Source organism: Podarcis bocagei (genome assembly GCF_964188305.1).
Source record: "Podarcis bocagei genome assembly, chromosome: 4".
Taxonomy (NCBI): domain Eukaryota; kingdom Metazoa; phylum Chordata; class Lepidosauria; order Squamata; family Lacertidae; genus Podarcis; species Podarcis bocagei.
The window spans coordinates 6447239-6474819 of record NC_138128.1 but is presented as its reverse complement, the minus strand read 5'-3'; the positions used below and the strand labels follow the sequence as shown (position 1 = coordinate 6474819).

Genomic DNA, 27581 nt, shown 5'->3' with positions numbered 1-27581 from the left:
CTAAAAGTATTATAGTTGCTTATTTCCTTGACATCTGTTGGAAGGGCGTTCCACAGGGCAGGTATCACTGCCGAGAAGGCCCTCTGCCTGGTTCCCTGTAACCTCACATCTTGCAGTGTGGGAACTGCAAGAAGACCCTTGGAGCTGGACCTCAGTGTCCAGACTGAAGGATGGGGGTGAGGACGCTCCTTCAGTTATACTGGGCCAAGACCCTTTAGGGCTTTAAAGGTCAGCACCAACACTCAGAAATGGAGTGGGAGCCAATGTAGGTCTTTCAGGACCAGTGTTATATGGTCTCGGCAGCCACTCCCAGTCACCAGTCTAGCTGCCGCACTCTGGATTAATTGCAGTTTCCAAGTCACCTTCAAAGGTAACCCCACATAGAGCACGTTGCAATAGTCCAAGGAGGAGATATCGAGAGAATGCACCACTCTGTGGAGACAGTCTGTGGGCTGTTAGGGTCCAGGGAGTCCTCCACACCCACCCGCCCCCTGTCCCCCAAGAACAGTACTTCTGTCTTGTCCCTATTCAACCTCAGTCGGAAGTGGGATAGTTTAACTGCAGACTCAATTCTGAATATAGTTTCATAGCAGGCTAAATTACATTCCATGAAAAGAGGTGGGGGAGCTTTAGCCTTGTCACCTGAAAAGAAGTTGGATGGCATCCAGCTGTGACGTGTGACAGGGAGCGACAGCACCCTGGTGCTGGCAGTGTTACCTCTCTCAGGGACAGGGCAATGGGGTGGCAAGTGTGAAGTGTGAATCCCATAAGGGTTTGGGTACCTGTGAGTCCAAAATCAACCAGCCAGAAATTCCCTAAATTATCAACAGCCTTGCCCCATCCTGCTGACCAGCAGTGCCACTCCTGCCAAGGGGATATTGCATCCAGTGGCGTAGCGTGGGTTGTCAGCACCCGGGGCAAGGCAAGTAATTTGCACCCCCTAACCCGTGGATTTGCGCCCCCTAACTCTAACCCCCAGATGTTGCGCCCGGTGCGGCCGGCCCCCCCTGCACCCCCCACGCTACGCCACTGATTGCATCCATTCTGCCCTACTGTCTTGCTGATGATGATGTCATTTCCTGGAAGCCAACCAATAAGCATGTCTATAGACCACAACTCAGCTTGGACTTTTGCATTCACCTGCACCAAATGGAAGATATTCTTCTCTGTCCACAAATTGTCCATTCTTGTCCAAGAAATGATTCGGGTTGAACTCTGCAGGAGTCTCCCATCGTGTTGGATCAAGAAGAACAGAGCGCAGATCAAAAAGAACGGCAGTCCCCTGCAAATAAGAAAGAATTAACTTGGAATGCATTCAGATCAGCATTCAGACCAACAGGGGATTCTCCCTCACTCTCCCAGGACAAATCTTTACAGAGTTCAAACTGAATGGAGTTTGGGGGGGACAGGTGGGTATTTAACAGTGGCCATATTCATCCTCAACTTTTTTCTATTAAAAAAAATATTTCTATACAAGCAGAAACACAGCAGGGCCTCCCCCAACACCTGTTTCAAAAAGGCCTCGCTGAGACCTTTGGCCACTGCATGCTCCTCTGAGGTGCCACATTACCCCAGGAATAGCCCTAGTGAAACATGTCTGCAGATGGAACTCCTGTTTTAGACTACACAGGAAGTTCCTGCATGGCTGGGGGCTGCAACCTACTCATAGACTCTTGGGATACAGGCGTGCAGTTGTATCACTCTTCTTTACCTTGGGAATGAGAAAACCACGCATCTTCACATCCTTTGTACATTGCCTAGGAGCCCCCATAAATAAGGCATATTTAAAGCGCTGCATTTCATGAATCACAGCATTGGTGTAGGGCAGTTTCTTCTTATCTTGATAGCAGATTGTGTGAGAAGAACCTAAAGCATCTTCTATTTCCTTGTGGACTTTATCTGAAGGAAATTACGGAAACAAAAGTTTTATTTTGAATATATAAACTTCATTCTCCCCCCAGTACTTGGCATGGGCAGTGTTAAAGGGCTAGAGCGGTAGCCAGAAGATCAAATGGAAAACAGATAATCCAAAGTTTGTTTTGTTTAAAGGGAACTGCATAACAAGGAAGATTAGGAGCCTCACATTTCTGGCACAAGTTCATGGGTTTGTTGCAGGTAGAGGTGAGCTTTTCCCCAGCCAGACACCCACAGACTAATGGACAGGCGGAAAGAGCAAATGCCATTTTGCAGCAGTACTTGCGCTGTTACATTAATTAGCGGCAGAACGATTGGGTGGAGAAGCTAGCACTGGTAGAGTTCACGTACAATAATGCTCAACATGTGTCCACAGGGAGGAGTCCCTTTCTTGCCAATTATGGGTGTCATCCCAGGGCCTTTCCAGGGTGGGAGGAGGATGAATTGAGTGTACCAGCTGCAGAACAATTTGCACAAGAGATGGAGGCCATGCACCAACAGCTCAAGATGACTCTGGAAAGAGCCAAGGAAGTGTACAAGAAGGTGGCGGACAAACAGGAGACTGGGAGAGGTTATCCAGGTGGAGGACAAGGTGTGATTGTCATCTCAGGGGCTGCCCCTGAGGGGGTGTGCAAGAAACTGCAGCCTAGGAGCATGGGTCCCTTTGAGGTGACACAGCAGGTCAACCCAGTAGCGTTCAGGCTGAAGTTGCTGGATAACATGAGGTTACATCCGGTGTTTCACAGGTCTTTGCTGTCGCCTTACAGGGAGGGGCACAGCTTCCTGGAGAGGGAGCAGGGGGTTCCCACCCCACCATGCATAGAAGAAAGGGAACTATGTAATGAAGTAACTGAGATACTTGACTCTAGGTGGAACAGACACCAAGTAGAGTACCTAGTTGCCTGGGAGGGGGCTCCCAGTTCAGAAAATGCATGGATCCCAGCAGGGTACGTGACTGAGAAGAGAAGTTCCTCACTCTTTTCCTGCACAAGCCCAAACCCCCAAACTTGTTTTTTGGGGAAGTGTTTGGACCCACAGAGGACAAGGGGGACTACGAGGGATTCAACCCTCAGGGGAGAGGAAGGGAATAGGGGACGAAGTTGCCGAGGTCTCTGATGAAGAGGAAACTTCCTGGGATTTCCCGCCAGGGCCGGGATGGTCAGGGGGGCAGTTTTTGACTCCACAGAGGAGGAGGACGATTCATTCCTCGGGTTCCCACCCTCTCCTGCCAATGCCAGTGATTGGGAAACTGCTCTAGACTCCACCGATGGGGCAGTTTTTTTTTAAGGGGGTTGGATGTCAGGGGACTGCCATCGGAACAGGGGAGGGAAGCAGAGGCACTGTTGGGATACAGGGAGCCACCAAAACTTCAGAGGAGCAGTTCCACATCCAGTAGTGGGGAAAGCCACACCTTCCATGGAGAAGAGAGGGAAGGGGCCAGCCAAGAGAGGAAAGGGCTCGAGGATGCTGCTGAGAGCCCAAGCACCTCACTTAGCCCGGCTGGCCAGGAGGCACACAGGCTACTTCGGTCGCCCAGCTTGCGCAGAGGGGTGAAACGCAAGGAGGGGAGGAGGAGGCTTAGGATGCCAAAGTTCTTATGTTGGGGGAGAAGCTGAAAGGGGCCACTCCTGGATTCTGCAAGTGACTAAGATGGACATTAACTTTTTAGATCTGCACTGTAAATAGTTTGCACAATAAAACCTGTAAAAGACAGGTTGGAGTCCTGCCTGGTTACTCATGAACCACCACCACCAGCACCTGACATTAAATAACTGAAGAAATGTTATAGTTACGGTAAATGAAAATCTAAGCAGGAATTTGCACAGCCGGTGGAAATTGAGGAAAGGATGGGGAAATTATGTTATTGTTTCTTTTCTCTCATTCCTTTGCTGTTAACAACTTGAACAGGGAGTGGGAGATAATCAACTTTTAAATTTGTTGTAAATTTGAATTAATTTACCGTCAATTTCCTAATTTTTTTGGAAAATCAATAACAATTAATTGACACAAGAATTACAGCCCACTCTAGAGATCAAAAGAAGCCCTGCACAGGTCTCCCTCTCTCACCTTGGATATCTGGATGACTTGCCAGGAGGAGAAGTGCCCATTTCAGAGAACTGGTGGTTGTGGATGTCCCTGCTACAAAGAGCCCGAAAATATTAAAAGCCATGTTTTCTTCATCATAGGTGGACTCTGGGTCATTTTTGCTCTGATTTCGAAAATGGGGAAAGTGACAAGTCATTTACATGCATTACAATCTGTCCTTCAGCACTTATTTTATCTTACTCCCCCTGCTCCTATTAGCATACCACCAACACATGCTTCATGCGGGGTGAGGTGTCTTCTTACACTGCCTGAGGTGACATAGGAAGGTGCCACCTCCACTGCCCTGCTGTCACTGCCACCTCCCTTATTTTGGTTACACAGCAGTGCCACAATGTGGTAACAACAACAGTGAGGACAGTGGGATCTTGCAAGCGTTTGGTGAAATCTTGCAGGAAGCTGCCACCGCTCCACTTCTCCACTAGTGGCTGGCTAGGATGCCTCCTGTTGGCATTCCACTGCCCAAGGCAGCTGCCTCAGCCTACCTCATGGGTGGGCCGGCCCTGTGCTTCGTAGCTGGTTGTGACAAAAGATCCATGCACACATTCCTGTGTACACAGCGGTAGCTGCTGGTGCTGCATTTGAGAATCTGCGGGTTGGGGTAATAATCCAACACTGGCAGGTGAAGAGGGATACAAAAGAATCTCTCTGGCAGCAGATATTCAAAATGTGCATTACTTAGCACTAAACATATTTAATCATTCTTTAGTCACCATAGAGTATTCAAAGATTGTTCCAAGGAGGCAAGATGAAAAAATATTTTGACCTTTCTAGTGTAGGAATAAATGAGGTAGGAGTTTGAAGTCATATTTAGTTTAGGAACATTTTCTTTAGAATTTGTTTGGTCCCCTGCTGATGAAAGTGAAAGTGCATCCTCTTGCTATGCATTGCAATGTGTAATGAAACAGCTGCCACAATCCACTTGGTGAGTTGGCCATTCATACTATTTGGGCACTCTTTGAGAGCCAGTGTGGTGTAGTGGTTAAGAGCGATAGACTCGTAATCTGGGGAACCGGGTTCGCATCTCCGCTCCTCCACATGCAGCTGCTGGGTGACCTTGGTCTAGTCACACTTCTTTGAAGTCTCTCAGCCTCACTCACCTCACAGAGTGCTTTTTTGGGGGGGAGAAAGGGAAAGGAGATTGTTAGCCGCTTTGAGACTCCTTCGGGGAGTGATAAAGCGGGATATCAAATCCAAACTCTCCATTCTCACTGTTTGGGCACCACAGGCAACATTTCAGTGGTGAGTATGTTCCCATGAGTTTTACGGGGGTTTTCAAACGTATTTGCCCACTGCCCTGTTGGATCCATCAACTGATCTCCAGTGCCCACAACCCTAATAATAATAAAATTATTCAGAATAGTGGTTTGCACAACTCAATAAGAAAAATAATAATCCAATAAATCTGGGGAAAAGTAACTCAATGTCATTTTCAACTGAGATTCAGGAAAAAAAATATTGGTGTCCTTGGAAGAGATTAGCATTCACTTATAACAGGGAATATAATGATTCCTTGGATGAGCAGCATTCAGTTTCAAAGCAGATACTTACTTTTTCCATCTGAAGTAGATAGAAATCAATGAAATCCTGTGGCTCATACAGGGACTGATTCTCCTTATGCTTCTCTATCTCCTCCTTTGCATATGAAAACACCATCTCTGAGCAGGACAAGGCCTTCTTGTGGGGCCCTGGGAGATGTTTCACAAGCCATGGGAATGCTTCATACAACTAAAGGAAAGATAGCAAAAATGCCGTCATTACCATGAGGAAGCTTGGTCATGTAGTTCATGAGTCAATTCATTTGAATTAGCACTTAAAACATGACCCAAATTATTCTTCAGAGCTAGCACATTAGTTTGAGTCTTCCTGAGAAGAAGGTAGGTGTCTGCAGGTTCTCTTGGATCTCACAATGACTGGTTCTGGGAAATATCTCTAGCCGAATATGTGAAAGAAAACTAGGGTCAAAGTATTTTTCTAGCTCCCAGGCTTCATTCAAAACTGGGCACAATCCCAGGCCATTTGTTAGGAGGTGGGAGGTGGCTAGAGAATACAGATTCGAAAGAAGGGGGTGAGGGCCCTAGGCAGAATGCCCCCGTGTGGACCTCGCCTCTCCTGGACGCCGTCTCTGATCGCGCACTAGTTGCAGCAATTTGGAATAATTAATTACAAAAGAAGCAAATGCACATATTTCAAGTGAAGAAGGGGAGTGAAGTCTGCTAATTTAAGTGACCTCTGCGAAAGAAGACGATGGGCTGGAGAAACAGGAATATTTTACGATGAAGATACACCAAAGGCGGGGTATGTTGACAATGGGGCTGAATGGGGGGGGGACCTTTTTTACTTTCCTTCTATGTGATTTACAAGAACCCCTCCTCATTAGAACCGTCGGTTGAACTGACCCAAGCAGGATGATTAAGGTCTGTGTGGAGATAAACTTTAACCAAAGAAGAAGCAATAAGAGCTTTTGGGAATGAGAGCTTTAACCGAGAAGCAATAAGAGCTTTTGGGAATGGAGCAGCAATTAATTCAGAGTCGCCATCTTGCCAAAGGATTTATAGCTGGGAGGAAGAACGGATTTGTTTTCAGACTGCATTCCTACTGAATCTCCTCAGAGGTTTTGAGAAAGGAGGTAGATTGGTGAAAATTAATGACACTAAGACTGTTTTGATGTATGGAAGTGATGTTATATGGAAAACATCTGGATATGGCTACAGGATATAAAAAAATAATATCCACGCAGGATTACAAACTGTTCTAACCAGCTTGTGGAGACTATCAGAGGTCACAAAGAGAAAGGAAAAATATATGAAAATAACAACAAGAGATGTGGAAAAATAATAAGAAAGGACTGGATAGTACTGTGAACATCATAAGGTTAGATTTGTGGACATTAAAAGAGCAGTAAGAAGCAAGAAGTTGATTGGATCCCTTCGGAACTTGAAATATGGGTACCCCCAACAAAAAATTAAAATTCGGCTGTGTAATTTGGAATTTATGTAATTTGGTTTGATTTGATGTGATTGGTCGGTTAATAAAAAAATTATTCTTAAAAACAACAACACAGGAGCTCACCCCGCTGTGGTGATTCGAACCGCCGACCTTCTGATCAGCAAGTCCTAGGCTCTGTGGTTTAACCCACAGCACCACCCGTGATCTCCATTAGGAACCAAGAAAAACATATCACATTCCTTTCTAAAATGGACAGAGGTAATACACAAATATATCTTCATACGCAGCTCAGCACCATCACCCCTCATCACATACCCTTTGAATGTGCCAAAACCTCCACGAGCTGATTGGCCTCCTTTGCTATTTGGTGCTCCATGCCTTTCTTCCCCAGTCCCAGCTTCCGCATAGTAACAATACCAAACCGTCTCTGTTGCCTCCAGGTGTGCCCATTGGAAAATGGAATACCTATGGAAAATCAGTGAGAAATTCTTCTTTACAGAAATTAATGATACAATTAAGTTACCATTCAAGAAGAAACTGAAGTTCATGCCCTTGAATGTGCAAGCTATTCAGTATCTCAAGATTACAATTACAAGACGATGTGAAGTCTGTCTCAGTGTATTTTGCGGGTATCTCTGCAATATAGGCCAGCACTATTTGCTTCACACAATGCCTAACAGAATCTCACTTTCTATTTCCTGTCGTCATTCAGGAAATTATTAGTGATTCACCCAAATGTTTTGGTTATTTGTTGGATAATAGAACAGAAATCAGGTGGTCCCAGAAGGTCCTGCATAAAATGAGAGATCTCTGGACAGGTCTGCCAATTTCTGCCATAAAGACTGAACCTGCAGATATCACATGAGTTTTCTCATAGCGGTAAACGCCTGCTGTTATTTTCAGTCACAACCCCAATTCAGCTAAGTTTTCCACACTATTTTTAAAGATATAATTTGGCTGATGTGTGATGTCAACAAGTTATTTTTCTACTGGCCAAGCCAGACTGGGATTTTATTGGGGATGTTTTCTGCAGCATATTCTTGACATGACAGTAGTGCATTGGTGGTCAATTTATTCTGCTTTGTTAGTTCTGTGATGCTTCCTGAATGCTACCACATTATTACTGTGTGGGGAAGCTATATAACAGGGAAAGCAGGACAATACTGTAACAAGTTTGTGCATTTGTGGTTTTCAGCAGGAAGTTAAGCGATATGACTGAATGGAAATTAACCAGTATGACAACCTCAAATTCTTTGCAGGCACAATTGAAAATGCAGTTGGATATAATACCCTTGAAAGAATTGAGCACAAATCATTATGAATGATCAGTACAAAGTTTACTGGAGGATGCCTAAGCTAGGCTTGCCATATGTTGGGTTAAAAGTCTGATCCATAGTTAAAAGTAGAAGTTGGCAAATGTGTCCTCTTTTTTGTCTTCCAAATATGGCAACCCTAGACTCTTAATAAGACGGTATCTTCAGAAGACCGTCACCTGCGGAGTACGGTGATTGACGATGTATAAAGGGAATGAGATGATCTTGCAGGCATCTTGAACCCAAGTTGTATAGACCTTTCTACACCCAAACCACCTCCTTGAACTTATCACAGTAGCTAATTGGCAGCCAGTGGAATTCTTTCAACAGTGGCTAAAATGTTGGCTATATCCTGCCCATATGAACAGTTGATCCACTTCATTTTTCACCCTGATTAACCTCAAGGGCAGCCCCAAATACAGCACATTGCAGTAATCTAGCCTGGAGGTTGCCAAACCTGGTCCAGAAACCACCTTAGCTATCTTACTAGTCAAAGCTGCCTTGCCTGATGAAGGTGGTAGAAGGCCGTGAGGTCACCTGGGCCTCAGGCAACAAAGATGGATCCAGACACACTTCTAGACTATGAGCTGGTTCTCTCAGGTGAAGTACAGCCCTAGCCATAGCAGGCAACTGACCAATTATCTAGACTCAAGAGCCACCTAACATGCCTCCATCTTACCAGGATTCAGACTCACTTTATTGGTCCTCATTTAACCCACCACCTTATCCAGCACATCCAGAGCTTGCATGGGTTCTCCCGATTCAGATGTTACAGAGCAATAGAGGTGAGCATCATCAGGGTGTTGATGACATCTTGCCCCAAATCTGCTAATCACTGCTGCCAAAGGCTTCATGCAGAAGTTAAAATGAATTGGGGACCAAATGGTAAACTGTGACAAGAGCATAACTGCCAAGGGATTGAAATACAAGCACCCAGTTCTATTCTATGAAACTGACCTGGAGAGAGGATCAGAACCACTATGCAAAATAGAATTGCCAGTGAGCTGCCTCTCCGTTCTGAGGAGGTGACTAAGACTAAATTGGGTGCCAAGCTGGCACCAACACTGTCTCCTCCATTAAGGACATAGAGATGCCAGGTATGAACAAACCTTGCAGGCCCAACCCATTTGAAGGAGTGCCCACTTGCTTCCCAGACCTTGGATGCCAGTCACCCACCTCAATCTCCAAAAGGAAGGTGTGGGGGGTGTATCACTAGTTGGATCAACATCTTAGCTAGCATTTAGCTGCGTGTCTATTACCTATTCTTATGTACCTACTCCACCTTGTAAGCTGTGTCTTGGCAATGTTCTGATCTGATGTAGGCATCAAAGCCTTCAGCAGAAAGAGCAGAGAGTTCAAGCCCTTCATCCAGCGCTGAGGGCCAGGACAGTCAATGCATTGCAACTGCAACAGGAAACAAGCTTCTACCTGCAGTTCAGTCTAACCACAGTGCAGTACAATTCTGACTTCCATAAAGCACTTGTTAGAGTAGACTAATGGAAATTAATAAACCCACATTAGCCATGCCCATTAATTTTAGTGAGTCTTCTCAGATAAGAACTGGCACTGCATAAAACCCCTATTTCCTGTTCAGTACCACATTATTAGAAAACCTTTGTTCTCTTTTTCCAGACAGCCACTTAAATGTTTTCTTCAGGGAAAGTACCAGCAGAAATTCTCATTCTTCACTACTTACCCTTTCCGTTTGCCATAGCCATAAGGAAAGGAGTCTGTGGTCAGTCTTCAAGTTCTTCAGAGTGGTCAATGAGCGCTTCTTTCACTGCTTGGAATCCAGACAGTATTATGAAGGGTTGATATCCTGCCCAAAGGGTGTAAATGTTTCCATATTTCTTTGCCATCTACCATTTGGGTCAAAAGAGAGAAGAGGAATGCTATGTTCAGATAGTTATTTCAACCTAATATGTGAGCTTCAGCCTTCCTCACCTCTTAAGCATCTCACTATATTCTCTTCTCTTGCCAGCAACTCTTTTTCTTTCTTTCTTTCTTTCATTCCTTCCTTCATTCCAACCCATTTGTTTTACTCCCTCCCACGGTGGGTCACAACAGCAGAGGCGTAGCAAGGTCAGGTGGTACCTGGTACAGAATTTCTTTTGTCACCCCCGCACATTGAAATTTTTGGGGAAGGCTACCCAAAGTTGTGGTAAGGAATTAAGAAGAGGATGGAGTTAAGTGGTAAGGAATTAAGAAATACCTCTCTGAGTAATTTGGCTTATAAATGTATTAAACAAACAAACAAATTAAATATTGTCTCGTGTCTTCCCTGGCTACATATAAGCTACAAAAGTCCCATGGCTTTCCTGGGAATAGATAATGATCTCCTGCTACACTGCCAAGTGAACTTGGTGTCCATTCATCTGTTGGAAGAGGAGAAGTGCATAGCATTCTGGGCCATGTTGCATCACACATGGGAAGAGTGGGAGGACAAGCTCCAGAGTATATTGCAATAAACTATTTCATCAGCTCAGCTGTTTGTTTTGTGTGGTGTCTTTCAGATTTAAGCGTCTTTCATCCTGCAGATACAAACAATTTTTTGCATTTTCTCTATGAGAATTGTTGACTAGTAAGTGGTAGCAGGATCAGCCTGTGCACCTTTCCTGTCCCAATGCCATTAGTCTCACAGCTGCAGCTGGTGCTTTCAAATGACTGTCTGATGCTGATTTTACAGACCTGGCCCTTTGCTCTTGCTGGGAGTATTACCTGGCGATTAGCATTTACTGCAGAGATGCAATTTGCTGTATTAGTCTTTGAATTGCTTTTTTTTTAAGTGTTTGTATTTCCAATGAACAAGATGAAGACTTTTCCAGGCTTAACATCTTGAATAGCATACGCAGGTCTGCAACAGATACAGATAAATGCTGCCATGAATGAATGCAGAGTGATCTTTGTGCTCACTCTTTTTAAAATGCATTTTCTTATGTGTTTGTGGTCAGTGCTGTGGGGTTTCTTTTTATATATAATGTTCATATACACCAGAAGTGATGGCTCTAGAAGATTTGAAGGAATGGAGGTAAAGAACGCCAAGGAAGCACATAACATGTAACAGTATACACAGTGGCATATGAAGAGGGGCCAGAGGGGGCAGGTCACCCCGGGTGCCACCCTGGGGGGGGTATCAAGATGGGCCACTGCCTCCCCCCAGCTGTGGAGTGGCGAAGGGCATGCAAGCAGTCAGTATGGGCGCCACTTGCGGCATTCGTATGAGCTGCCGCTCACGCACGGTGTCCATATGGGCTGCTGTCCGTACATAGTCTAATCGGGCTGCCGGGCGGTTCGCCTTACCCTGCCCCTTGGCATACCGCCCAGGGTGATGAAGAGGGTTCCTCCACAACTGACTATGCAACAACTTACCTATTCAATTGTGATATAGAAAAAATAGGGGTGGTTGGTTTTTGCTGCCCAACTCCCCAAGGGGCGGAGTCCCCTAAGTCCATGATGGGTAAGAGATAGAATCATAGAATCATAGAATCATAGAGTTGGAAGAGACCACAAGGGCCATCGAGTCCAACCCCCTGCCAAGCAGGAAACACCATCAGAGCACTCCTGACATATGGTTGTCAAGCCTCTGCTTAAAGACCTCCAAAGTAGGAGACTCCACCACACTCCTTGGCAGCAAATTCCACTGTCGAACAGTTCTTACTGTCAGGAAGTTCTTCCTAATGTTTAGGTGGAATCTTCTTTCTTGTAGTTTGGTTCCATTGCTCCGTGTCCACTTCTCTGGAGCAGCAGAAAACAACCTTTCTCCCTCCTCTATATGACATCCTTTTATATATTTGAACATGGCTATCATATCACCCCTTAACCTCCTCTTCTCCAGGCTAAACATGCCCAGCTCCCTTAGCCGTTCCTCATAAGGCATCGTTTCCAGGCCTTTGACCATTTTGGTTGCCCTCCTCTGGACACGTTCCAGTTTGTCAGTGTCCTTCTTGAACTGTGGTGCCCAGAACTGGACACAGTACTCCAGGTGAGGTCTGACCAGAGCAGAATACAGTGGCACTATTACTTCCCTTGATCTAGATGCTATACTCCTATTGATGCAGCCCAGAATTGCATTGGCTTTTTTAGCTGCCGCGTCACACTGTTGGCTCATGTCAAGTTTGTGGTCAACCAAGACTCCTAGATCCTTTTCACATGTACTGCTCTCAAGCCAGGTGTCACCCATCTTGTATTTGTGCCTCTCATTTTTTTTGCCCAAGTGCAATACTTTACATTTCTCCCTGTTAAAATTCATCTTGTTTGTTTTGGCCCAGTTTTCTAATCTGTCAAGGTCGTTTTGAAGTGTGATCCTGTCCTCTGGGGTGTTAGCCACCCCTCCCAGTTTGGTGTCATCTGCAAATTTGATCAGGATGCCCTTGAGTCCATCATCCAAGTCGTTGATAAAGATGTTGAATAAGACTGGGCCCAAGACAGAACCCTGTGGCACCCCACTAGTCACTCTTCTCCAGGATGAAGAGGAACCATTGATGAGCACCCTTTGGGTTCGGTCAGTCAGCCAGTTACAAATCCACTGAGTGGTAGCATAGTCAAGACCGCATTTTACCAGCTTCTTTACAAGAATATCATGGGGCACCTTGTCAAATGCCTTACTGAAATCAAGGTAGGCTATATCCACTGAGTTCCCTTCATCTACCAGGCTTGTAATTCTGTCAAAAAACGAGATCAGGTTAGTCTGACATGACTTATTTTTCAGAAATCCATGCTGACTATTGGTGATCACAGCATTCCTTTCTAGGTGCTCACAGACTGTTTGCTTAATGATCTGCTCCAGAATCTTCCCTGGTATTGATGTCAGACTGACTGGACGGTAATTATTTGGGTCCTCTCTTTTCCCCTTTTTGAAAATAGGGACAACATTTGCCCTCCTCCAGTCTGCTGGGACTTCGCCTGTTCTCCAGGAATTCTCAAAGATGACTGCCAGTGGTTCTGAGATCACATCTGCCAGTTCTTTTAATACTCTTGGATGCAGTTCATCTGGCCCTGAAGACTTGAATACATCTAAACTAGCGAAGTATTCTTGTACTATTTCCTTAGTTTTTCTGGGCTGTGTTTCCTTTGCTGAATCATTTGCTCCAAATTCTTTAGGTCGGGCATTGTTTTCTTTATCGGAGAAGACTGAGGCAAAGAAAGCATTGAGGAGTTCAGCCCTTTCTGTGTCCCCTGTTTGCATTTCACCATCTTCTCCTCTGAGTGACCCCACTATTTCTTTATTCTTCCTTTTGCTATGAACATACCCATAAAAGCCTTTTTTGTTGCTTTTAACCTCTCTAGCAAGCCCGAGTTCATTCTGTGCTTTAGCTTTTCTGACTTTGTGTCTACACATGCTGGCTATTTGTTTGAATTCCTCTTTGGTGGTTTCCCCCCTTTTCCATTTTTTGTACACATCCTTTTTTAATCTTAACTCAGTTAAAAGTTCTATAGATAGCCACCCTGGCTTCTTTAGGCACCTTCCATGTTTCCGTCTCATTGGTATTGCCTGACATTGTGCTTTTACTATCTCTCTCTTAACAAACTCCCAGCCATCATGAACTTCCTTTCCTTTTAGTATTACTGTCCATGGGATCTCACCCAGCACTTCCCTAAGTTTTATGAAGTCGGCTTTCTTAAAGTCAAGAAATTGAGTCCTAGTATGCTTGGCTGCTCCTTTCTGCTGTATAGTAAACTTCAGAAGAGCATGATCACTCGCGCCTAATGATCCTTCCACTTCTACCCCACTAACCAGCTCATCAACATTGGTTAGGACCAGATCTAAAATGGCTGTTCCTCTTGTTGCTTCTCCCACTTTCTGGACAATGAAGTTGTCTGCAAGGCCAGTGAGGAATCTGTTTGACCTTATGCTCTTGGCTGAGTTTGACATCCAACAAATATCCGGGTAATTGAAGTCCCCCATTACTACTATCTCCCTTCCTTTTGCATGCTTGGCCATCTGTTCCAGGAAGGCATCATCTATGTCCTCCGTTTGGCTTGGGGATCTATAGTAAACTCCCACAATGAGGTCTCTGTTATTCTTCTCTCCCTTAATTTTGACCCAAATGCTCTCACTTTGGCTTTGAGGTTCTAAATCTTGGATCTCTTCACAGGTATACACATCCCTGACATATAACGCCACTCCTCCTCCTTTCTTGTCTGGTCTGTTTCCCCGAAATAGATTGTATCCCCCCATTATTACATTCCAATCGTGGGACTTATCCCACCAGGTTTCAGTGATGCCTATTATGTCATATTTAGTTTGCTGTACCAAGAGCTCAAGCTCATCTTGTTTATTTCCCATGCTTTGCGCATTAGTGTACAGACACTGAAGTCCATTAATCATTCCCCCGTGTCTCTTATTTAAGGATTTTTTCCTCCCACCACTAGGTCTGCGTGCTGTTTGCTCCATTTGGTCTATGACATTTGGATGATCATCTTCATCAATTGATAGACTCCTACCTTCAGGAGCACTGTCTCCCTCCCCCACATTAGTCAGTTTAAAGCCCTCCTGATGAGGTTTCTGAGATTTTTGGCAAAAACATTTCTCCCAACCGTTGTGAGGTGCAGCCCATCGCTTGCCAGAAGTCCATCTTCAAGAAACTGCAGTCCATGATCTAAGAATCCAAACCGTTCCTGTTTACACCATTTGCGAAGCCAGCTGTTCACTTCCACTATTTTTCCCTCTCTCCCTGGGCCACGTCGTTCAACTGGGAGGACAGATGAGATGACAATTTGTGCATTTAATTGCTTCAATTTCCTGCCCAGAGCCTCGTAGTCTCTTTTGATCTTCTGGAGGCTATTGCTTGCAGTGTCATTGGTTCCCACATGAACCAAGAGGAAGGGGTATTTGTCAGTGGGTTTTATGATTCCTTGCAGTCGTTCAGTTACATCTTGGATCTTAGCCCCGGGGAGACAGCACACTTCCCGAGACATCTTGTCAGGCCCACAGATCACTGCTTCTGTTCCCCTCAGTAGGGAATCCCCTATCACCACTACACGCCTCCTCTTAGGTTTGGTCGGGGTTCTTCCATGAGCTGTCCGTTCCAAGGTCGCCTGCACATTGCCTGAGGACTGACTTTGCTGCTCGTCTTCATATACCTGATCGACTGTAATGAGGGAGAGATCCTCAAATGGAGTCTGCTCTTCGTCTTCCATGCTAGGGGAGAGGACCTCAAAGAGATTTTGTATTTCTAAACTATCAGAACGAACCCTGGGCCTCCTACTTCTTTGAGTCACATTTCTCCATATATCTGGCTCCTGTGTTGATGAACTAGCCTCCTTCTCAGGGGAGTCCCCTGTCTCCTCCTTGGTGGAGACGGTGTTCTCTGTTGCTTCCAAGAAGAGCTCCAGCTCTCTAATTCTTTGGAGCGTAGCTACACGTTCCTCCAGTTGCTGGACTTTGTCTTTTAAGAGGGCAATCAACATGCAATTGCTGCAGGTAAAGCTGCCTGCAACCTTTGGCAAGATGGCAAACATTGCGCAGGAACCACAGGCGACTGCAGCTATTCCCTCCCCCTCCATCTTGAGAACGTGTCATTGGGGGTGGCTACAGCGGTCCTCCATCATAAAAAGCATGAAGACAGGACAAATAATTCCCCCCAAAAAACCTAGGTCTCCCCCAACAAACGTTTGAGACTAGCACCCCTAAATCTAAAAGATGGATCAAACTGCGCGCCCCGCTGCCCTGCTACCTCTGATAAGCTCCTCCCACAGCTAATCACCTTCCTCAACAGAAACCCTGCCCCCTCTGACCTTTGCACAGGGAGAACAGCTAATCAGCCACAAAGAAACACACACACACACACACACAAGAAAACCCTTTTGGCTCCTTCTTCAACTGCTGCCCTGCTACCTCTGATAAGCTCCTCCCACAGCTAATCACCTTCCTCAACAGAAACCCTGCCCCCTCTGACCTTTGCACAGGGAGAACAGCTAATCAGCCACAAAGAAACACACACACACACAAGAAAACCCTTTTGGCTCCTTCTTCAACTGCTGCCCTGCTACCTCTGAATGGATGGAGGGAGGGTGCAGTGAAAGCAAGGCAGATATTTATTTTTTCCATTGCAACAGAGTTCCCTCCACTCCTTGTAAGGAGACAAGAGAGACCCAGAACCAAAAAGAAACATCTCTCTTAAGGATTTGCATTTTGGTGTGGAGACGGAGGACATCCCCTCTACAAACAGTCAGAAATTACGTCACACACAAGGTGGGTTTACTGTGGTTGAGGCAAGCCAAGATGTGATATCCCTGAGTATTTAGCAAGTTTTACATAGTTCCAGACACGGTTTAAACAAAACATTAGTATTTGATAAGACAATCAAGATGCCCATCAGACATCCCTCAATGCAGAGCATCTGGGCAAACAATGACAATTAATACAAAGGAGATTCATTGCTATAGGAGAGGAATCCCTTCAGGAACTTTCCTTGACTGCTATCTGCCTACGTGTTCTCAGACAAGGGGGATTAAAGAGGCAGAGGAAATACTGAGAATCTTTAGGAGAGCCAAAATGACTTTTGGATTGCTCTCCTGTACTATTTTAGACCTTGCCAACAAAGGTCCGTATAGTTAAAGCTATGGTTTTCCCAGTAGTGATGTATGGAAGTGAGAGCTGGACCATAAAGAAGGCTGATCGCCGAAGAATTGATGCTTTTGAATTATGGTGCTGGAGGAGACTCTTGAGAGTCCCATGGACTGCAAGGAGATCAAACCTCTCCATTCTGAAGGAAATCAGCCCTGAGCGCTCACTGGAAGGACAGATCGTGAAGCTGAGGCTCCAATACTTTGGCCACCTCATGAGAAGAGAAGACTCCCTGGAAAAGACCCTGATGTTGGGAGAGATGGAGGGCACAAGGAGAAGGGGACGACAGAGAATGAGATGGTTGGATGGTGTTCTTGAAGCTACCAGCATGAGTTTGATCAAACTGCGGGAGGCAGTGGAGGACAGGAGTGCCTGGCGTGCTCTGGTCCATGGGGTCACGAAGAGTCGGACACGACTAAACGACTAAACAACAACTATTTTAGACATGTGGTTTATATACTTACGTATGTGTGTTTTAAAAGATGATGCTGTTATGGTGCTACCCTCAATATGCCAGCAAGTTTGTAAAACTCAGCAGTGGCCAGAGGATTGGAGAAGATCAGTCTACATCCCAATCCCAAAAAAGGGCAGTGCCAAAGAATGCTCCAACTACCACACAATGGCACTCATTTCACATGCTAACAAGTTTATGCTTAAAATTCTACAAGGAAGGCTCAAGCAGTATGTGGACTGAGAACTCCCAGAAGTGCAAGCTGGATTTAGAAGAGGCAGAGGAACCAGAGACCAAATAGCAAACATGTGCTGGATTATGGAACTGGATATGGAACAACTGATTGGTTCAAAATTGGGAAAGGAGTACAACAAGACTGTATAATGTCTCCCTGCTTATTTAACTTATACGCAGAATTCATCATGCGAAAGGCTGGGCTGGATGAATTCCTAGCCGGAATTAAGGTTGCCGGAAGAAATATCAACAACCTCAGATATGCAGATGACATGACCTTGATGGCAGAAAGCGAGGAGGAATTAAAGAACCTTTTAATGATGGTGAAAGAGGAGAGCGCAAAATATGGTTTGAAGCTCAACATCAAAAAAACTAAGATCATGGCCACTGGTCCCATCACCTCCTGGCAAATTGAAGGGGAAGAAATGGAGGCAGTGAAAGATTTTACTTTCCTGGGCTCCATGATCACAGCAGATGGTGACAGCAGTCACGAAATTAAAAGATGCCTGCTTCTTGGGAGAAAAGCAATGACAAACCTAGACAGCATCTTAAAAAGCAGAGAAATCACCTTGCCAACAGAGGTCCGTAAAGTTAAAGCTATGGTTTTCCCAGTAGTGATGTATGGAAGTGAGAGCTGGACCATAAAGAAGGCTGATTGCCGAAGAATTGATGCTTTTGAATTATTGTGCTGGAGGAGACTCTTGAGAGTCCCATGGACTGCAAGAAGATCCAACCTCTCCATTCTTAAGGAAATCAGCCTGAGTGCTCACTGGAAGGACAGATTGTGAAGCTGAGGCTCCAATCCTTTGGCCACCTCATGAGAAGAGAAGACTCCCTGGAAAAGACCCCAATGTTGGGAAAGATGGAGGGCACAAGCAGAAGGGGCCAACAGAGGACAAGATGGTTGGATAGTGTTCTCGAAGCTACCAGCATGAGTTTGACCAAACTGCGGGAGGCAGTGGAAGACAGGAGTGCCTGGCGTGCTCTGGTCCATGGGGTCACAAAGAGTCGGACACCACTAAACGACTAAATAACAACAACAACAACAACATGTGTGTTTACCTTGTTTAATTATCAACATTTATTCTATTTTTTAGACCTTAAAATTCCTATAACAATTGGTAATTTCTGAATGCACATTTTCAACTTTTGTGTGGTTTTATACTAATGCCCTTGTACGTAACACAGCAGCAGTGCCTGGAATCAACAAATTCAGATAATAATAATAATAATAATAATTATTATTATTATTATTATTATTATTATTATTATTTATTATTATTATTTGTACCCCGCCCATCTGGCTGGGTTTCCCCAGCCACTCTGGGCGGCTTCCACAGAAACCAAAAAACACTAAAATATCATACATTAAAAGCTTCCCTGAATAGGGCCGCCTTAAGATGTCTTCTGAATGTCTGGTAGTTGTCCATCACCTTGACATCCGATGGGAGGGCATTCCACAGGGCGGGCGCCACCACCGAAAAGGCCCTCTGCCTGGTTCCCTGTAGCTTCGCTTCTCGCAATGAGGGAACCGCCAGAAGGCCCTCGGCGCTGGACCTCAGTGTCCGGGCAGAACGATGGGGGTGGAGACGCTCCTTCAGGTATACTGGGCCGAAGCCGTTTAGGGCTTTAAAGGTCAACACCAGCACTTTGAATTGTGCTCGGAAACGTACTGGGAGCCAATGTAGGTCTTTCAAGACGGTGTTATGTGGTCTCGGCGGCCGCCCCCAGTCACCAGTCTAGCTGCCGCATTCTGGATTAGCTGTAGTTTCCGAGTCACCTTCAAAGGTAGCCCCACGTAGAGCGCATTGCAGTAGTCCAAGCGGGAGATAACTAGAGCATGCACCACTCTGGCCAGACAGTCAGCGGGCAGGTAGGGTCTCAGCCTGCGTACCAGGTGGAGTTGGTAGACAGCTGCCCTGGATACAGAATTGACCTGCGCCTCCATGGACAGCTGTGAGTCCAAAATGACTCCCAGGCTACGCACCTGGTCCTTCAGGGGCACAGTTACCCTATTCAGGACCAGGGAGTCCTCCACACCAGCCCGCCCCCTGTCCCCCAAAAACAGTACTTCTGTCTTGTCAGGATTCAACTTCAATCCATTAGCCGCCATCCATCCTCCAACCGCCTCCAGGCACTCACACAGGACCTTCACCGCCTTCACTGGTTCTGATTTGAAAGAAAGGTAGAGCTGGGTATCATCTGCATATTGATGGACACCCAGTCCAAACTCCCTGATGATGTCTCCCAGCGGCTTCATATAGATGTTAAAAAGCATGGGGGAGAGGACGGAACCCTGAGGCACCCCACAAGTGAGGGCCCAAGGGTCTGAACACTCATCCCCCACCACCACTTTCTGAACACGGCCCAGGAGAAAGGAGCGAAACCACTGTATAAGAGTGCCCCCAGCTCCCAACCGCTCTAGACGGTCCAGAAGGATGTTATGGTCGATTGTATCAAAGGCCGCTGAGAGATCCAGCAGAACTAGGAAACAACTCTCACCTTTGTCCCTAGCTCGCCAGAGATCATCAACCAGTGTGACCAAGGCAGTTTCAGTCTCATGGTGAGGCCTGGACCCTGATTGGAAGGGATCCAAATGGTCCGCATCCTCCAGGCGTGCCTGGAGTTGTTCAGCAACCACACGCTCAATCACCTTGCCCAAGAATGGAAGATTTGAGACTGGGCGATAGTTGGCCATACTGGCCGGGTCTAAAGATGGTTTTTTAAGAAGCGGTTTAATGACCGCCTCTTTCAGCGGATCTGGGAATGTTCCCTCACAGAGGGAAGCATTCACCACCCCGCAGAGCCCATCGCCCAGCCCTTCCCGGCTAGCTTTTATAAGCCAGGATGGGCAAGGATCAAGGAGACAGGTGGTTGGTTTCACTCGTCCAAGCAGCCTGTCCACATCCTCGGGGGTAACGGATTGAAATTGATTCCATGCAACTTGACCAGACAGGGCTCTAGCACTCTCCCGCCCCAGCCCTGCTCCCACGGTGGTGTCTAGCTCCTTCCGAATATGAGTGATTTTATCTGCAAAAAACTTTGCAAAATCGTTGCAGGAGATCTTGGGGTCTTTACAAGGCCCCGGTGGTAAAGGTGGTTCCGTTAAATTGCGGACCACCTGAAAGAGTCTCCTGCTACTATTTTCTGCAGATGCAATAGAGGCGGTGAAGAAAGTCTTCTTCGCCGTCGCTATCGCCACTTGGTAGGCTCGACGTTGAGCTCTAACCTGTGTCCGGTCAGATTCGGAGTGAGTTTTCTGCCACCGATGCTCTAGCCGTCTCAGCGATTGTTTCATCGCCCTCAGCTCCGAAGAAAACCACGGGGCTGTCCGGGCTCCATGCAATCGGAGAGGGCGCTTCGGAGCCAGACAGTCGATAGCCCTGGTTAACTCTGCATTCCAGCGGGCCACCAGGGAATCAGCTGAAAGGCCATCAACATGGGATAAAGCATCCCCTACCACTCTCTGGAAACCATTTGGATCCATTAAGTGGCGGGGGCAGACCATCCGAATTGGTCCCACCTCCCTGCAGAGGGGAAGGGTCGCGGAGAAGTCCAGTTGCACCAGGAAGTGATCTGACCATGGCACTTCTTTGGTTTCATTTTTACTTAGTGTCAGATCACCCACGTCGCTAGAGGTGAATACCAGGTCTAAGGCATGTCCATGACTATGAGTTGGGCCCAACTTATTCAGGGACAGCCCCATGGAGGCCATGCTTTCCACGAAGTCCCGAGCGGCCCCTTGTAAGGTCGTGTCGGCGTGGATGTTAAAATCCCCTAGGACAACCAAACTAGGTGTCTCCAGGAGAACATCCGCCACGACCTGAAGCAGCTCGGACAGGGAATCCTTGGTGCAGCGGGGAGGTCGGTACACCAAACGGAATCCTGTACTGCCCCTATTGCCCAACTTCCAGAACATGCACTCAGAAAACTGGGTCTTCCCAGTAGGACGCCTGATGCAAACTAATGACTTCCTAAAAATCACTGCAACCCCCCCTCCCCGCCCACATGACCTGGGTTGCTGTGCGTAAGAGAAACCCGGTGGGCAAGCGGCAGCAAGGACGGGCCCATCTGCCTCATTCAACCAGGTCTCTGTCACACAAGCCAGGTCAAATCCTCCATCCACAATCAAGTCGTGGATGGCAGTGGTTTTATTCATCATTGACCTGGCATTACACAGCAACACCTTCAGGTTATGTGGGTTTCCCCTGTTGATTCTTGCCACTTACCATCTGGCTTGGGGCGGGGCCTGGGGCCTCATAAGGACTGTGTGCTGCTTGCTGCCTGCTGCCCAGGAAGACTCCCTGAGTGAGTGCTTGTGGGCCCTGCTTTTGCCACTTACCATCTGGCTTGGGGCGGGGCCTGGGGCCTCACAAGGACTGCGTGCTGCTTGCTGCCTGCTGCCCAGGAAGACTCCCTGAGTGAGTGCCTGAGGGCCCTGCTCTTGCCACTTACCATCTGGCTTGGGGCGGGGCCTGGGGCCTCACAAGGACTGCGTGCTGCTTGCTGCCTGCTGCCCAGGAAGACTCCCTGAGTGAGTGCTTGTGGGCCCTGCTTTTGCCACTTACCATCTGGCTTGGGGCGGGGCCTGGGGCCTCATAAGGACTGCGTGCTGCTTGCGGCCTGCTGCCCAGGAAGACTCCCTGAGTGAGTGCTTGTGGGCCCTGCTCTTGCCACTTACCATCTGGCCTGGGGCGGGGCCTGGGGCCTCACAAGGACTGCGTGCTGCTTGCGGCCTGCTGCCCAGGAAGACTCCCTGAGTGAGTGCCTGAGGGCCCTGCTCCTCCCTGCCACTTACCACCTGGCCTGGGGCGGGGCCTGACAGGCCTCACTAGGACAGTTGTTACTGCCGGAGAGGCACAGAGTGTTTTTAAAATGTTTTTTAAAAATTTTCTTTGGATTTTTTGTATGTGGGGAGTGGGGGTGGGATGGATGTTTGGTTGGGCTTGGGGAATTATTATTTTTTTATTTTGATGTTTTTGTAATTTTTACATTTTTTTGTTTGTATTGTTTTATTGGTTTTGTTTGTTTGTTTAAGGTGTTATTTTGTTTTTAGGGGGAGGGTTCAGGGCTGCCGGGGAGTGGGCCCCAGCCCACAAAATGGCTGGGGCATGTTCCACAGGGGGGGATGCACTGGGACAACCGATCTCAGTGATCACGGGTAGGAGGAGGAGCTACGCTAAGACCAGACCATGTCATTACAGAGGAGGCAGGTTTAGTCGTTGTCTGAGGACTATCCCTGCCTCCGGGTCTGGTCCTGTCCGGATGGATACTAGAATCAGCAAGGGATACCCACGTGACCTGAAGGTGCTGCTGTGCAATGCCAGGTCAATGATTCGTAAGACCACTGCCATCCATGACTTGATCATGGATGGAGGATTTGACCTGGCATGTGTAACAGAGACTTGGTTGGATGAAGCAGACGGGCCTGTCCTTGCCGCTGCTTGTCCACCAGGTTTCTCTTACGCACAGCAACCCAGGTCACGTGGGCGGGGAGGGGGGGTTGCAGTGATTTTTAGGAAGTCATTAGTTTGCACCAGGCGTCCTATTGGGAAGACCCAGTTTTCTGAGTGCATGTTCTGGAAGTTGGGCAATAGGGGCAGTACAGGATTCCTTTTGGTGTACCGACCTCCCCGCTGCACCAAGGATTCCCTGCCCGAGCTGCTTCAGGTCGTGGCGGATGTTCTCCTGGAGACACCTAGCCTGGTCGTCCTAGGGGATTTTAACATCCATGCCGACACGACCTTACAAGGGGCCGCTCGGGACTTCGTGGAAAGCATGGCCTCCATGGGGCTGTCCCTGAATAAGTCTGGCCCAACCCATAGCCGTGGACATGCCTTGGACCTGGTGTTTACCTCTATGGATGTTGGTGATCTGACACTAAGTAAAAGCGAAATGAAAGAAGTGCCATGGTCAGATCACTTCCTGGTGCAACTGGACTTCTCTGCGACCCATCCCCTCTGCAGGGAGGTGGGACCAATTCGGATGGTCCGCCCCCGCCACTTAATGGATCCAAATGGTTTCCAGAGAGTGGTAGGGGATGCTTTATCCCATGTTGATGGCCTTTCAGCCGATTCCCTGGTGGCCCGCTGGAATGTGGAGTTAACCAGGGCTATTGACTGTTTGGCTCCGAAGCGCCCTCTCCGATTGCATGGAGCCCGGACAGCCCCGTGGTTTTCCACGGATCTGAGGGCAATGAAACAATCGTTGAGACGGCTAGAGCGCCGGTGGCGGATAACTCATTCCGAATCTGACCGGACACAGGTTAGAGCTCAACGTCGAGCCTACCAAGTGGCGATAGCGACGGCGAAGAAGAATTTCTTCACCGCCTCTATTGCATCTGCAGAAAACAGCAGCAGGAGACTTTTTCAGGTGGTTCACAATTTAGCGGAACCACCTGCAACATCGGGGCCCAGTACGGGCCACATGTTCTCCTGCAATGATTTTGCAAAGTTCTTTGCAGATAAAATCGCCCAGATTCGGGAAGAAGTAGACTCCACCGTGGGAGCAGGGCCGGGGCGGGAGAGTGCTAGAGTTCTGTCTAGTCAAGTTGAGTGGGATCAATTTCAATCTGTTACCTCCGAGGATGTGGACAGGCTGCTTGGACGAGTGAAACCAACCACCTGTCTCCTGGATCCTTGCCCATCCTGGCTTATAAAAGCTAGCCGGGAAGGACTGGGCGATGGGCTTCGTGGGGTGGTGAATGCTTCCCTCCGTGAGGGAGCCTTCCCAGACCCGCTGAAATAGGCGGTTATTAAACCGCTTCTTAAAAAACCATCTTTAGATGCGGCCACGATGGCCAACTATCGCCCAGTCTCAAATCTTCCATTCCTGGGCAAGGTGATTGAGCGGGTGGTTGCTGAACAACTCCAGGCACGCCTGGAAGAAGCGGACCATTTGGATCCCTTCCAGTCGGGATTCAGGCCTCATCATGGGACTGAAACTGCCTTGGTCGCACTGGTTGATGATCTCCGGCGGGCTAGGGACAAAGGTGAGAGCTGTTTCCTAGTTCTGCTGGATCTCTCAGCGGCGTTTGATACCATCGACCATAGCATCCTTCTGGACCGTCTTGAGGGGCTGGGAGCTGGGGGCACTGTTATACAGTGGTTCCGCTCCTTCCTCCTGGGCCGTGTTCAGAAAGTGGTGGTGGGGGATGAGTGTTCAGACCCTTGGGCCCTCACTTGTGGGGTGCCTCAGGGTTCTGTCCTCTCCCCCATGCTTTTTAACATCTATATGAAGCCGCTGGGAGAGATCATCAGGAGGTTTGGGCTGGGTGTTCATCAGTATGCGGATGACACCCAGCTCTACCTCTCTTTTAAATCAGAACCAGTGAAGGCGGTGAAGGTCCTGTGTGAGTGTCTGGAGGCGGTTGGAGGATGGATGGCGGCTAACAGATTGAGGTTGAATCCTGACAAGACAGAAGTACTGTTTTTGGGGGACAGGAGGCGGGCAGGTGTGGAGGATTCCCTGGTCCTGAATGGGGTAACTGTGCCCCTGAAGGACCAGGTGCGCAGCCTGGGAGTCAGTTTGGACTCACAGCTGTCCATGGAGGCACAGGTCAAATCTGTGTCCAGGGCAGCTGTTTACCAGCTCCATCTGGTACGTAGGCTGAGACCCTATCTGCCTGCGGACTGTCTCGCCAGAGTGGTGCATGCTCTGGTTATCTCCCGCTTGGACTACTGCAATGCGCTCTACGTGGGGCTACCTTTGAAGGTGACGCGGAAACTACAACTAATCCAGAATGCGGCAGCTAGACTGGTGACTGGGAGCGGCCGCCGAGACCATATAACACCGGTCTTGAAAGACCTGCATTGGCTCCCAGTACGTTTCCGAGCACAATTCAAAGTGTTGGTGCTGACCTTTAAAGCCCTAAACGGCCTCGGTCCAGTATACCTGAAGGAGCGTCTCCACCCCCATCAGTCTGCCCGGACGCTGAGGTCCAGCGCCGAGGGCCTTCTGGCGGTTCCCTCACTGCGAGAAGCAAAGCTACAGGGAACCAGGCAGAGGGCCTTCTCGGTAGTGGCGCCCGCCCTGTGGAACGCCCTTCCAGCAGATGTCAAAGCGATAAACAACTATCTGACATTCAGGAGACATCTTAAGGCAGCCCTGTTCAGGGAAGTTTTTAACGTGTGACATTTTACTGTATTTTTGGTTTTTATGGAAGCCGCCCAGAGTGGCTGGGGAGGCCCAGCCAGATGGGCGGGGTATAAATAATAAATTATTATTATTATTATTATTATATTCCAGTATCCATCTGGTCAAGGCCAGACCTGGAGGCAGGGATAGTCTTCAAACAACGACTAAACCTGCCTCCTCGGTAATGACATGGTCTGGTCTTAGCGTAACTCCGCCTCCTGCCCATGATCACCGAGATCGGATGTCCCAGTGCTTTCCCCCCTGTGGAACTTGTCCCAGCCATCGTGTTGGCTGGGGCCTCACTCCCAGGCAGCCCTGATCCCGCCCCTTAAAAACAAAACACAAACTATACAGAACCAATAAAACAACAGAAAACAAAAACAGAACAATTATACTAAAATTAATCCCCAACCAAATATCCATTACACCCACCCACCCACCCCCAAGAGAAAAAGGGGGGGGGGAAAGAAATACAAATTTAAATTGCCACCGACTGCTTGAGGACATTTTAAAACACATTGGAACAGGGAAGCAATTGCAAAACACTTCCCAGCTTCCCCAAAAGTTTGTTCCAAATAAGGGCCTGGGCCACGCCCCCTGGGCCAGTTGGAGAAGGCCCTGGAAGGGAGCAGGCCCTGCAGTCCTCACCCAGCCGATGGTCCGAGGCTTCCCTGCAGCAGGAGTCCCTTTATAGCTGGGAGAAAGGGCCTGGGCCACGCCCCCTGGGCCAGTTGGAAAAGGCCCTGGAAGGGAGCAGGCCCTGCAGTCCTCACCAAGCCGATGGTCCCTAGTTCACTGAATTTATTAAAAAATATATGTTTATTTTGTATAATTTTTCATTTATTAAATTTTTATTTAGCCACTTTTCTTGACCTTACTACTCATGAAAGTAGTTTATAAAAATTCTGTGTGACCTGAATATGAATGATGCTTCTCTCGCAATGGAACATTGGGGGATTCTTAATTAAATTCAGTTTCAGTAAATGTAGGTTTTTCATCACATTTTGTTCTGTACTTGGTTGTGGCCATGACTTTTACTGTTTTAACCCTTACTATTGTTTAAGGTGAAATATCATAGTTGTTAAGGGAAATAGATAAAATAATTGTTCATATTAGACTGAGTTAGAAATAAGTACCTTAATGAAAGTATCATCATGAAGCTTCACCCCAATCCGCCACAGGCCTCCAATGAGAGGAAGCTGGAGAGGTCCAGGAGGATAGTGCCTATTTGACCAGAGCTGTTTCAGGAAGTGCAGAATCAGAAGAACCACCAGCAGAACAATAAAAAATGCCCCTATTTCCATCCTTCTCTTGCTTTCTCTTTCTCCTGGATACTTTTTAGGATTCCTGGTTAGGTTCAACACTCTTTCTCTAAGGAGATCTTGCTTTCCTCAGAGAAATCAACTTTTCTCTCTCTTTATATACTCTCATATTAAAAAGGAATAAGCAACAAATGTTCTGACATCATATCCAAGTAACCTTGGAATGTGATCCCAAGTCATGTGCTACCGTCAAACACTATAAACATTCTTACATGTGTCACTCAAATGACAGGAAGTCTGATTAATATGAATTGCAATTAGAATTTTGGCCAGTGTAAGACTGATTTGTGCTAAAAACATTGGGAAAATATGTACCATACATTCATGAAATAAAATTGCATATGGAAAAGGCCCGATGCAACTGCCCATGGGAAGCCCTCAGCCCTCATGGCAATAGCCCTTAATATAGCTATTAATGATAAATTAACATGTGCTATTAAGGTAAGACGGGGAATACGCAGGAGACATGGAACGTGTTTGCAGAATTTGTGCTGCTAAAACAGAAAGGGGTCAAACTATCACAAGAGGTGTTGAAATTTTGGGAGGTTGGATAGTTATAATGGAATGGTCTCGGGGATAGGGTGCACATT

The 27581-nt window shown here is 47.3% G+C and overlaps 1 protein-coding gene across 2 annotated transcripts in view; it reads right to left on the bottom strand.

Moving 5' to 3' along the window:
• LOC308584973 (cytochrome P450 2J2-like) overlaps nt 1-27376 on the bottom strand; it is a 62569-nt gene extending 35193 nt beyond the window's left edge. The window contains exon 1 of one of the 2 annotated variants that reach the window (XM_081190384.1): nt 26806-27376. In XM_081190384.1, the coding sequence (XP_081046510.1) occupies nt 26806-26973 (168 nt within the window). In that variant the 5' untranslated portion in view covers nt 26974-27376. Of the gene's footprint in view, nt 1-9236; nt 9341-26805 lie in introns of those variants that run through there. The other variant, XM_081190386.1, reaches the window with a different exon arrangement.
• Between the last annotated feature and the right edge of the window lie 205 nt (nt 27377-27581).